A 13,489-nucleotide genomic window follows, 5' to 3' on the forward strand; every position below is an offset into this window, starting at 1 on the left:
ACCATGGTTTTGGGCCAGGGCTGACCAATATGTAGGTGGAATCTGGGGGGACACAGTAATTGTATCACTTCTGGAGATTTTATCGGGGTGAACATCGTCCACTTCTTCGCGAGAACGTTTATTAGAACCTTTCTCAGCGTCCATGTCGGATTGGGAGTCCGGAGTATGATTCCCGGCCATGGTATAACGGGCCTATTTCACGGTCCCGTAAATTTAATTCGATACACAAGCACAAGATCACTTCACAACACTATCACTAGTTCACAAATTATTTCCCGTACAGGAAAAGGATACAGATACAGCTCGAACAGGTATACAGTGGTAGGTACTCAGGACCGCTTTAACTACAGGTCTTGATCCTATCACTTCCTGGCAAGAACTCCTACTTCAGGGGGTGCTCGTTCGGCGGCGCAGATCGTATGCGCAGTTGTCCGTGGATGCATGACGTCACCATCGAAACACTCGGCACGGAAAAGGCTGGTTCCTTATGCAAATATTGAGAAATTTGACGACGAATATCTTCTAAAATATAGTAGCAATGGAAAAGTTACAACTTTTACTGTTAAGATTCATCCTTTCTAATCAATTTATCACAAAGTTGATTCAAATGTGTAAAATGGTTTTCAAGAAATCGTGTTACGAAGGAACCCCTGTTTTGTTCTCTCCAGGCTTCCAATGTAAGGGAGTTTTAACTTAAGCGCGTTGGATTTCTTTTTGCTGTATGTTTTGAAATATGATTATTTTGTTCTTGTCAACTGAAATCATGCCTAAATGCTATGGAAAGCTGTGAAAACTATTATCAGAAAACTAACGGAAGAAAACTAAAATATCACAGCTTGATTGATATAAAAAAATGCGAGATTGCCCATTTTTGTGAAAAAGTTATTGTGCGAGATCTAAAAGCAGAACTTTATAATATTGTATTTAAATGTAAGGGTGTAATATACGTGACTGCTTCCCAGGCACGTATCCAAGGGGGGGGGCTTAGGGGGCTCAAGCCCCCTCGAAAGTTTTCGGTTTACACTAGATAAAATGAGATTTTTTGTTTCTTGTGGTGTCAAATAAAATAATGTGACGTTAATTTAAGGAGAGAAATAATTATCGAGGCAAGACGGAGAATATTCTATAACCCTGTTATTGGTAACAGCTCGTATCCAAGGTGGGAATCAGGGGGCTCAAGCACCCCTTCAGAAAATTTTCAGTTTACGCTAGATAAAATTAGGTTTTTGGCTTCTTGAATAATATGGTGATAATTTGAGAGAGATAATTATCTAGGCAAGACGGAGAATGTTCTATAAGCCTGTTATTGTTAATAGCGCGTATCCAAGGTAGGGATCAGGTGGTTCGAGCCCCCCCCCCCCCGCTCCCCAAGGAAATTTTTCAGTTTACACTGATAAAATTAGGTTTTTGACTTCTTGAATAATGTGACGATAATTTAAGGAGAGGAATAATTATCGAGACAAGACTGAGAATGTTCTATAACCCTGTTATTGTTAATAGAGCGTATCCAAGGTGGGCATCAGGTGTCTCGAGCCCCCTCCCTCAGGAAATTTTTCAGTTTACACGAGATAAAATTAGGTTTTTGTCTTCTTCAATAATGTGACGATAATTTAAGGAGATAAATAATTATCGAGGCAAGGCGGAGAATGTTCTACGGACCCTGTTATTATTTATAGCGCGTATCCAAGGTAGGGATCGTAACTCGTGGACTCCCCCCACCAGGAAAGTTTTCATTTTACACTAGATAAAATTAGGTTTTTGTCTTCTTGAATAATGTGACGATAATTTTAGGAGAGAAATACTTATCAAGGCAAGACGGAGAATGTTCTATAACCCTGTTGTTGATAATATTGCACGTAAACTTTTCTTACGCTTTCGGTGTTGTCGTAGCGAACTTGAACACTATGTAGAAGAGACTTGTCAGCATTTGGAAGCTGCGCAACAAAGGTAGCGCCGCAGGTAGGGCGATTCGGATTCATTGTAATTTTTTAATCTCTGGAAAGCGCGAGAGGGAACGTTCTTGAAAAAGAGAAGGAGTCGAACTACAATATTTACGAATCGTGATATCTGCGAAACGTTCTAGAATATAATGAGGATATTAATACGCGGCTTCAATTTCCCGGTTGATCTGTACAACAGAATAGGTGGAGACTTCAGAGGTAAGTGTGACAATTCATACAGTCGATTAGTGATCAGTCAGTGTCCATTGGTTGCTTTATAAGATCTAGTGATTCGAAAATGAAATGGACTAAATACCATAAAGTAACGAAGTCTACCACTAGTTCCAGTTCGGTCCCAAAGCTAAAAACATTGACGACAGCGGAACTTCGAGTAGTGCTACGAGTAGTTCGGGTGGAAAGACGAAGAGATCGAAGGTCTCTCTCTCTAAAGTAAATATTTCGGCAGTATCGGGCTGGGCATTGGAGCGATTTATTAAAAAAGAAATAAGCTGCACAGATCAACTGAAAATCAAAGTTTTGAGTGATGATTTCGTTGTGCCAGGACCAACTTTTGTGTATGCAGTCCGAGAATTTCATGGCATAAAAAAATACTTTTGTTTAAGGCTACTGGGTTCGACACACACTCAACAGACAATTTTGGACACTTGCGTGCGAGTGCTTAGGCATGAATATGAACAATTTGGTGGATTTCGGCTTTTATAAGAGCTGCAAACATGGGAGGACAAGACACATTAGTGATGTTCAGGCTCGAATGAGAGAGAAATATTCGTGAACTGTCTGATTCCAGTTCCCTGCACACAGTTTGAATCTTGCGTTGTCGAGTGGATTGTGCATTCCGTGCATGTGTAACACCTTCGTAAAAACACTTCTGGTACATAGATGTTTTGATGCATGATGAGAAGGAATGGACAAACATACATACTGAGATGGTTCCGGCACACAATATTAATGCATGGGAACAGAGGAGTTGAGTGGTAGAAAATGTCCCGATTTCACGTTCTGATTAAAATGACAGCCTTAAACAGTGGCGACGATTTAGGAGATAGTTGCTCCCCATTCTTTTGCCTCCACACTATCACACTATGACCTCTTAATGCTTGTCTCCTTGTCCACCCCCCTCCCCCCACATTTTGGAACCCAATTGCCACCACTGGCCTTAAACATACAATTGTGATACCGCTTTAAAAAATGGTGTTCAGCCTCCCCCCGCAAGGAATCCCTGGATACGTGCCTGCTGCTTCCCGTAAAATATCACTGCACTCTCCACGTTCTTCTTCTGTCTTTTCTTTGGCTCCGTCAATAGCTTCAACACGTTGTATTTTTTATATATATTTGTCACATATTTGTTTTAATTAGTATTCAGCTCGTTCCGCCACCTGAACGCAGCAGCTACGGCTCAAAGGGCAGTGTAGTTACACCGGAAGAAGGCTCGGAAATGGCAGGCTTCAGTAGTTAACTCATCCAAATTAAATTAAACAGGTATGTGCTCTCTCTAAATTTAAATCATAGTTCACAAATAATTTGATTAAAAGTTTTAAAAGTATCTGTTTTATTTAATAGCGTATTAATTGGTGCATTCTTCTCCAGCATAGCCATAGGCAGTGACCACACTACGGAGGGGGGGGGGGGGAGGCAGGAACGCCTCCCAATTCTCGTTCGACAATTTCTCTCTCTGTCTTATCTGCCCCCAGTAAAACGACAAAATAAATAAATAAATGAATGAATGCTCTTTTAGCCAAAATGTGCATTTTTGTGTCGTATGTAACGGAATAATAAAAATGATTGCCCCGGGAAAATATGATTTACCCCTCCATCTTTACTATTGCGCCGTCACTAGCTACAACATATTTTGATTTCTATTGTTCCCACATATTTATTTTAATTTTAGTATTGTGAATCATATTGCACTGTGTTACCTCACGTAGCCACCCCCCTCCCCCCCACACACGTACGACTTCAGTTGTAAGTTTTAGACTAAGCTTGTCAAATATCCACTTATATCTTTGTATTCTTGAGCCATTTAAAAAAAATCATTTCGCCCCTTCTTCTGGACTATTTCATAGGAATGTTTTCCCACTGGAAGCCCCTTTGCAGATAGAGATCCCAGGCTATAGCCTTCCCAAGCCAGCGTCCCCTCCAAATACTCTCTTGGCCTCATGAAAGACAAATATATGTATTTCTACGAAATATTAATTTGACTTGGCGGTTTCTCTTTTCGAACAGGAATAAGTTTTAAATTTTAATAGCTTATAAATTTACACTATCAATTTTGAGTAAAGGTTTTGCGTAACCCTAAAAGTACATTTAGAGACTGCAAGGTCAACTCTCGATATTTCAGATATATTAATAATTTTCATCACAACGTTTTGTAATAATTATTTGTTACTTCAATAACCTCCTCGCAAATGTTTCTCGCATATTAAAACATAGATGCCATATGATTGTCATTTTCTGTTTATTTCCTTGTAATGCTGATCTCCGTGGCGAAGTGGTTAGCACAACGCTTTACGATGCCAAGGGCCCCCAGGTTCGAATCCCCGCCCGGGCATGGGTCTACTTTCCTTTCTTCAATTTCATCATATCATCACGCATCCTCATCTTTGCGATTAGCCATATGTGACAGGTAGCGAAGTAAAATAAACTAAGTCTATTAATCAATTATTTTTTAAACTCTTTAATTCTTCTTTAGCATGCCACGTTTTTGTTAAAATTATATTACGATTTGTAAAATGACGAGATTCTAAAGGAGAACACGCAACTTTCTTTGTAGCGCATCGGTCAGAAAGTTTCAGGAATATGGATTTTCAAAATACATTTTTTCACATGTACTTTGCCCCCTTTTAAAAGTAGTGCGTTTTCAATTATGTTACTAATCATTAAAAGGATGCCTCAATACCATCTTGGAGGATGACAATTATTATTTTCCCCCTCCTAAAAGTAATAATATACTTTCGCTCTCTGAATCTCCCATATAAATGCTAGGGACCGTCTGCTTCAGCCGAGCTCACTGCTTCTCCGGTGACGTCACGCGTTCGTGCAAGATCGGCAATCTTCGGATGGCTTTACCTAATCTCTATATTCCTTGCTCCTACTTAGCATAGCTAGCATATCGGAATCCATGGCCGTGTCCGGATTGACAAGCGCTCCCTCCCGTTCTCCCCCGTTGCTCTCGCGTGCCGTCGAAGTCACGTCCAAGTCGTCCGAATCTACATGTCCCCTTGTAGTACGGTTGTCACTTTTCCCGCCAGGTGTCAGCTCGAACTTCACCCACCGCGCTCTGGGGCGCAGGCGCATCGCACGGAAGCAGAAGGCAGACGCCAAACAAACATCACAATGATTTCCACCTATTTACTACTCATATTAAAAATGTAACACGCTATTTCATCATTTACAATTTTTCTACATTCAGTATTATCGATAAAATGTTAAAGTATAACTGAGTTTTACATCCTCTAATCAGTAAATGTTGTCTGTACAAAGTGAAAGTTAGAACATGGCTGCCAAGCGCAGCGTCACAGCGAGTTCAAGCGTGCATCTGTCGCGCCTCTCTGCTCTCCCCTCCGACTCCACGTCTGCCGCGAATTCGGACAACGGAGGTTGGCTGAGTCCCCGGATGGAACGGTGCTCTAGGTGACATCTGTTGCCGATTCGGACGCGGCCCATGTTGTAAACACACAGTATGGCCAGGTCGAACTATTGCTAATTAACGTCATGAACAGCGAAAAAGTAGGGAAATTTTCGGGACGGGAAATTTTCCCGAAGCTGGAAATCTCAAATTCTACACGTCATTTTCACTTTAAATGATTGTCTTTGCATTTCTGGTACAAAACTAACAATTTCAGATAAGTTCCAGACATTTACAATGCAAAAATCGTGGAGAATTAACGACTTTTTAAAATGGCCATTCGGAATCCCGTAAAGTCGGTATCGGGAGACCGGGCAAGACCTCACCAATGTTTATGTTTACATTTTTAACACGGTCTATATGTACAATATGTGGTGGCGATTGGGTCCCAAAACTGGGGGGGAGTATATTTCCCTTTGTAGATAAGATTTAGCATAGTGCGGGGGCAAAAGTGGCGAAACTTGGGGTGCGACTGCCCATCTCGCCTCCCCTAATCGCCGCCACTGTGTACAATTGAATTTTTATTTACGCAGATTAATCTCTCACAATCCAGTGAGGCGAATAAATGTTTTGTGTTGCATATTATCAGTTTATCACAGAGAATGGAGAATGGTAGCTCATATTTTGCCAGGAATTATTATCATACCTCGTCACTGGTTCTTATCAGTTCTTACGATATATCCTCTATTAGAATCATACAACAAGAATGGAATGTATTTTCCTATATGTGTGGTGGACAACGATTGTATACATTGCATACATTGTATTATTTTATTACGCCTTCGTAACACACAAAATAAGAAGAATATTACAATATTATTGTAGTTTACTCTTCCTAGGAACTTGGCAAATCCAGAATGGACAATTAATAGTATCAATGTGTCTGCCATCTACTGGAATATTTTGTACTAGAGTTGGCGGAAAACAATAAAGATATACACGATATAAGGGAGGAAGGGGGATATTACATCAGATTCACGATATTCGCGATGGGGAATCCACAGGATGATGAAGAGGAGAAGCAACATTTTTGTAGAATCGTTAGGGCATTCAAATATTACAGGTACTTATGCACAGAGAATCCATTTGGTCTAGCATAGGACAATAAAGAAAAACACATAAGAAGTAATATACGATGCAAGCACAATACTATCCCTTATTTTATCTTGTATTGCATTGCAGACGTTGTTGTATAAGATATATATATATGAGAAAGCATAACTAATATACTGGATACGTGTTATGAATTATGTAATTAATCGTACTTTTATTACAAAATGAAATCGTCTTGAAAATTCATTGGGTCCCTTACTTTTGTCCGCGTACAGGTACAATTCTTGAAATTGAATTAAATTCTGTTCATTTGTTCAATTTGTAACAGTCTTGACTAAATATTATGGCATGGGACCACTCTCCAAATTTCGCATACTCTCTAATTGAGACGACCTAATCACGAATCTGCATATAATAATTGGCGGTGAAGCATTGAAATTGTAAAATAACGCGTAGAAGTTCTAGAATAACCTTGTTAAATACTGCGATGATTCTCCATACAAAGCAATTGACAACCATGTTTCTTTTGCATTTCTTGTCGCACAACAGTTTTCCTACCTTGTGTTCCGACGTCAGACGAGGAATGCCTACAAGGTTAGGTTATGTTCCATTAGCATAAATACGATGAAAAATTGGTAAAAGTTCGGTATATCGGAGACACATTTCTTCATTTTTACACAAGAAACTACTTAGGGAAATGAGTCTGCAAGCTTCCCAACATTCGTCGAGGTATTTTCTTTCATCGTGGAATATATTTGACCTGGAAATCATTTATTTTTCAAGAGAAATAACTCACCGATGCACAATTGCCATTGCTTTCGCTACGTGAACTGCATGCTGCATACGTTTGAAGATGTAATCCCCTTTCAGTTTTTCAAACCCCCCCTTTTTTTCTCACTACATGCTTGCCTAACCGAACCAAACCTAACCTAACCTTATCGGAAATGGTTAATGGGGCTATCTGTCAGCTACCGTGCATAATGGTTCGTGGGGCTATCCGTGAATGGTTCGTGGGGCTATCTGTCAGCTACCCAAGCATAATGTAAAATTTTCACACATGACGAACACGATAGTAGGTATTTTTCGGTGAAGAAGGTTGGAAACACTTCATACCCACAACATGAGTCAAAATGTGCGTGCCATAACGTGTGTTACGGAAGCGAAGAAAGGAATAAAAAAAAATCACTGTATGTGAAGAATTGTGTTTGTTTTCGTGCAAAATGCATAATGGCACCTTGAACTATGTTCCGCAATACACAATTGGTAAGTACGAACCATGCGAAACCCAAAATATCCGATTTTAATGTGTCTCCGATATACCGAACTTTTACCGAAAAATTATTATTTAGGAATGTGGACTCGTTTGATTAGGTACGTTTGGCAGTGGCGTATTGCACTCTGATTTTTTCATGTTTTGAAAATGGCATCTTCCGTGGACCTGCTGTTCTTACGGTAGGGTTACGTTACGTTAGGAAAACATAGTTTATTTCATTTTTCTCTACATTTCCATACTTGACTGCCAATTATTACATGCAGATTAGTGATTAGGAGGTCTCAATTAGTGAGTAGGCGAAATTTCATAGCAATTGTAGAGTGGTACAATATTGTAAACTCGTTCCAATATTTTATGTTCATGCTGTACATTCTTTGCTGCTTTAAAATATAAGAGTGATCATTCGTTTATAGAGTTTGTGCATAACAATTTACAGAAATTACGCAAGATGCCAACATTCTTACAGTGTAAACAGATGATTCTCTCGCCATGAAACATATTTTGGATCAAGTATCCTAAGATTCTCGGTAAATAATATACCATATTCATTTTTACCCCCATTAGGTACATATATATTTCCTTCATTATTGTTGTTGTACTAAAGATAGGGGAGTAGAAATAATTTTAAAATCCCAGGAACAGTTACTCTACATACCAGCAAGGAAGAGACCTATTGTAAAATATATAGTATCATGTAATGACAGTCAAAAAATACATTACAATTTAATTTTAAAAAAAAAATCACATTATAACATTCAGTTGGATTTCTTGTGTTAGCTCAAGTTCTACATAGTGTATGATGTACATAATAATTTGTGTGTGTGTAAACACATTTTAGTAACCATTTCATTGTGGTTGCCAAGGTAACAGGCCAGACCATACTTATGATAGTAGGTTGGTATCTGCTTAGGAATTTTTGAGGAGTTATTATAGTTGGACTATTTTCGGTAATAGTTCGTTATATTGTAGACACATGTCAGTGTTTCCAACCCCCCTTTTTTAACTATGCTTGCCTAATGTAACCTAACCTTATCAGAATGGTTTGTGGGGCTATCAGTCAGCTACCTGTGCATAATGCACAATTTGCACACGTGACGAACACGATAGTAGGTATTTTTCGGTGAAGATGGTTGGAAACACTGATATTCGAAAACAAAAGAAGTGATATCGCACCGTTACGTGCGTTCGGTAGCACTTAGAAAAATGCGTTATTTTAGTAGAAAAGTGTGTGTTTTCGTGTAAAAAGCATAATGGCACCTTGAACTATGTTCTGCAATACATAATTGGTAAGTACGAACCATGCGAAACACAAAATATCCGATTTTTTTGTCTCTGATCTATGAAACTGGTACCATGGTTTATGAAGATTATGTTGTTTACGAACATTTTCAGTTGTTTTTAGCTAGTGGAAATGCGTTATTGTGGAGTAAAGCACATTTGGTCTCCTAGTGAAGTGGTTCTCAACCTTTGTGTCACCACTGCCCGGTAAATTATTATTATTATTTTTGTACGTAGACTACCAGATCCCAACATATTTACTTTCTAATTTTTTAACTTGATACATTAATATGCAACCTAAAAATAAATTTTAATAAATATATTCCCAGCATAGTAATATGTCTAGGCTTGTTTACATATATGAAATTAGGTTTGAATTAATTTGAAATCTCTCGCAACCTGGTATAATGTACAACCTGTATAATGACCTTAAAACTCAGGCAGATGCTGAAATAGGATGGCGGCGAAGTGCAAAATATATACATATATATTTTTTTAATCGGGCTTCTTTTGAGAAAAAAAATGTTTTTATTTCACTTTATGTTTAGGTAGGCTAATTAGGACTGGGCCTACAAATTTATAATGGATTTCAAACCACTACGCCATTAGGTAGGCACGCACACGTACACACGGAGACAAAAACAAATTAGTAACTGAAAGCAATAACCAGGTAAGTACGAACCATGCAAAACACAAAATATCCGATTTTAATGGGTCTCCGATATAACGAACTGTTACCAACTTCGATCTTGTGAAAACACCTATAACTCATTTATTTCATCCTTTTTTACATTCCTACTTATGTATTCTGCATTGCGGAACATTCTTTAGGGTGGAATTATGCTTTTCTCACGAGAATAATAGCGATTAGACCCACAAACCATTCACGGATAGCCCCCAAAACCATTCACGGTAAGGTTAGGTTCCATTATGTTAAGCAAACCTAGTTAAAAATTAATTTTCCTAGAAAAAAAAGAATGCATTCACGCTAAAAGAGGTTACACGATGAAAGAAAATACATTGACGAACTTCGATAATGCTATAGAAACTGATTTCCGTAAGTAGTAGGTCTGTAGGTCCAGTCCCGATTAGCCCTATTGTACATAAAGTGGACTTAAAACACCAACTCAGTCAATCAATCAATGGTTTAGCAGTAACAAATGTGTTTCTAAATTGCTGTTTGTGGTTTTATTTCGTGTGTGTGTAGCAAATTTCAATTATGTACTGATTTTTGGGTATATGAATAGAATGATAATATTGAAAATATGCATGCCTCAAGTTTCATTTAAGTGGGGGGAGTGTTCAGTTATTATTATTAATGTAATTAATGGATTCTTCTTGAGGAGGGGATTGTTTCTAATATTCTAAACTGTGAACATGATGTTCCAGACAGCATCAAAGCCACTTAGCATGTTTGTGTGTAGGTAGGATTTACTCAAACAACCAACCTCCATGGCAGAGTGACTAGCACAGCATATTATGACGCTAGGGGTCGCAGGATCAAATCTTGGCTTGTGCATGGGTGTTCTTTGCAAGTGTCTCATCATATCATCACTCATTCACATTGTTGCAATTAGCCAGCATGTATCACCACTTTACAATGTGTCTAGCCAGTGAAATTGTAAGTTATATTTACACCAAGTTCTATTTTTTGATTGGATTGTGCCTTACATAAGTAAATCTTTTAATTTTGATGAGGTGCCTTTGATCCTCTGTACCCCCTCAAGAAAGTGAAATATTTTGTATGGTTTACGAAGATTATGTTATTTATGAATGTTTTCCGTTGTTTAAATCTCACGGAGATGTGTTATTGTGATATAAAGTATGCCTGTTACCTCAATATGTTATCTTACCGTGAAACAGAACAACCCGAAGGTTTCACGCAAGTGAATATGGCACCCAGAATGACATTCCACAACAGCAGCTACAATTTTACATCGTTAGGTTTGGAATTTGATAGCAAATTCCAATATGTTCTTTTGCAATTTTAGTGTGTATACAACCTGTTTTTAATAATAAAAAGCAGCAAAAATGCTCTGAGATGACAGGTTTTTACTTACATGTGCCTTACTTTTGCATCAATTACTTGTGTTTTCCACTTGCTGGAACCAATTTTATATTACATAAAACATTGAAATCTGTTGTTTAAAAAAAAGAACAAAATTCTCGAGGGGTACAGTGGGAGCCCCTTTGATGAAAATGAATACCCAGAAAGAAAATACTAAATCTTTAAATTAATTATAGTTGTATAAAAATCATTTATTTTTTCTGAATTCATAGATATTTCCTTCACAGGACCCATTCATTGCAACGACTGGGGTGCACCGAGATGTACCTCTCAACCCTGCCACCACATCACCAGAAGCTCTTGGATAACTACAAAGAGCATCTCGCCAAGATTAAGATTTGCATCAATAACAACGAAGAGATAATCAAGTTGGTCATCAAAGATGTGGCATATCTGTTTGAAAATGTACGACACAATCCAGATTCAGTAAGTTTTGGTTATTAAGACAAATTTTGAATGTATTTGTGGCGTTCCTGTGGACTGGCGTGGAATGTCTCTGCTTAGAATACTTTTTGGTGATCTATTCTAGAGAGCTTTTGCATGGTAATACGTATGAGTTGCATGTTGGTGCAGCAAGGGTAAGTCCAAATATCATGAATAAAGTGCATATTGGGATAGCTCTGGAGGAAGCTGTGCATAATTTTCTGATTTGCATTGTTCCATTCGTTGGTGTGCAGTGCAAATAGATGAAATAGGTTTATGAATTCTAACACTGTTAATTTACGAGGTGCATTTCAAAAGAAATGGCCGATTGATCACATCAAACAAGAAAAGAAGTATAGCAACATTGTATAGATCGACCACAAGGAAAAAAAAACCTTGGGACGAAAATTCCCCGTGCAGCTTTCCCTTCTTCCCTCCACCTCGGGCTATAAGGAAGCATGGTCCACTCTCCCCCTCCCCTACTTGCTGGAGTACGGTGAACAGGAGTTGCGGGTCTGCGCAGGTTGTTTTGCTCGTGATTCCACTATACTAGTAGTTACAAGCACTTGATTTTTCAACATAGTTACCATTATTTCTCCAAGTACCCATGGTACTGTGGAACAAGCTTTTTTTACCATCTGCACGTAAGTCTACTGCCAGAGAGACTGACCAATCAAACACATTGTTTCAACACCTCAGTTTCTTCAAATTGTTGAAGCACAACCAATTTTTGAGATGCAGGAATATGTGATAGTATCTAAGTGCAAGGTCTGGATTATATAGGGGGATATAATAACGTTTCCATCCGAACGTCTGAATTGTCTGGGGCCTATCATTGTCATGGATAAGAAGATAAGAATACAGCATTCCATGTCATCGGTTTTGTATGGCATGTCCTAGATTAAATAGTGTTTCACAGTACGCCTGCGATGTATGAGTTGTGTTGTTTTTCTCGGCTCCATGAAATCCACCGAAAGCAAACCTTGCTTATCCTAGAAACGCTAGATCTTCCACTCCTCTCTTCATCATGAACATTTGTGTGACCTTCTGTGAATGCACGACACCATTACGGTACTTCTCCTTCACATATTACTCTTTATGCAATTCTGGCAGCATTATGACCTTTGGCATTAAGGCCATACTAAAGGCAATGTTGTGGTAATTTTTCGATAACAGATTGCAGCACCGTTTGCCATGGCAACCGAGGGCCATGTTGCCAGATCTCCACGTAATCAAGGTAGATACATACAGGTTGGTCAATTAGGGTACTCCTTGATGGGATATGATGTCACGTTGGCTAGCAGATTTTATTGAAAAATCTAAGTAGATGTGGAGCAACGTAATTGTTTATCATGAAATTTTAGTTGTATGTTCTTATTGAAAAAATACAACAATTTATCAGCAATGCAAGATAGTAATAGTCGTAATAGTAATATAAAATCCCTTGTATTGTATTATGTATTTCTTTTAATATTTCGAAAGCAGAAGAGAACATACAAATATAGATGTAGTTAATTCAAACACGAAATGCATAAAGTAAGAAGAGTAATTGAAATAATTGAAAACATTTTGCAATTACGTTTGAAGCCAATGCTGCATTGACTGTAGAATGCACTTTATATGACAGTACTTGAACATATTTATATCTTTTATCGGTGACGTTAGCAGATTTTCTTCATAAATTTGCAGAATTTCAGTGATCATCTTGTAAATATTTATAAATATTAGCGCTCTCTGACGATCCTCAATCTTTTATCCTTCAAGTGAATAAACATGTAATTCTGCACCCTTATTTTTAATGAGTTTTA

The 13,489-nt window shown here is 38.2% G+C and overlaps 1 protein-coding gene across 3 annotated transcripts in view; it reads left to right on the top strand.

Moving 5' to 3' along the window:
* The first annotated feature begins 6,377 nt into the window (after positions 1–6,377).
* Positions 6,378–13,489, top strand: part of LOC146004493 (carnosine N-methyltransferase) — a 55,008-nt gene continuing 47,896 nt past the window's right edge. The window contains exons 1-2 of one of the 3 annotated variants that reach the window (XM_083143356.1): positions 6,378–6,649; positions 11,486–11,663. In XM_083143356.1, the coding sequence (XP_082999482.1) occupies positions 6,576–6,649; positions 11,486–11,663 (252 nt within the window). In that variant the 5' untranslated portion in view covers positions 6,378–6,575. Of the gene's footprint in view, positions 6,650–11,485; positions 11,685–13,489 lie in introns of all 3 variants that reach the window. The other 2 variants (XR_014443932.1, XM_083143355.1) reach the window with 2 other exon arrangements.

Source organism: Lepisma saccharinum, chromosome 21 (assembly GCF_977018435.1).
Source record: "Lepisma saccharinum chromosome 21, izLepSacc3.1, whole genome shotgun sequence".
Lineage (NCBI taxonomy): Eukaryota > Metazoa > Arthropoda > Insecta > Zygentoma > Lepismatidae > Lepisma > Lepisma saccharinum.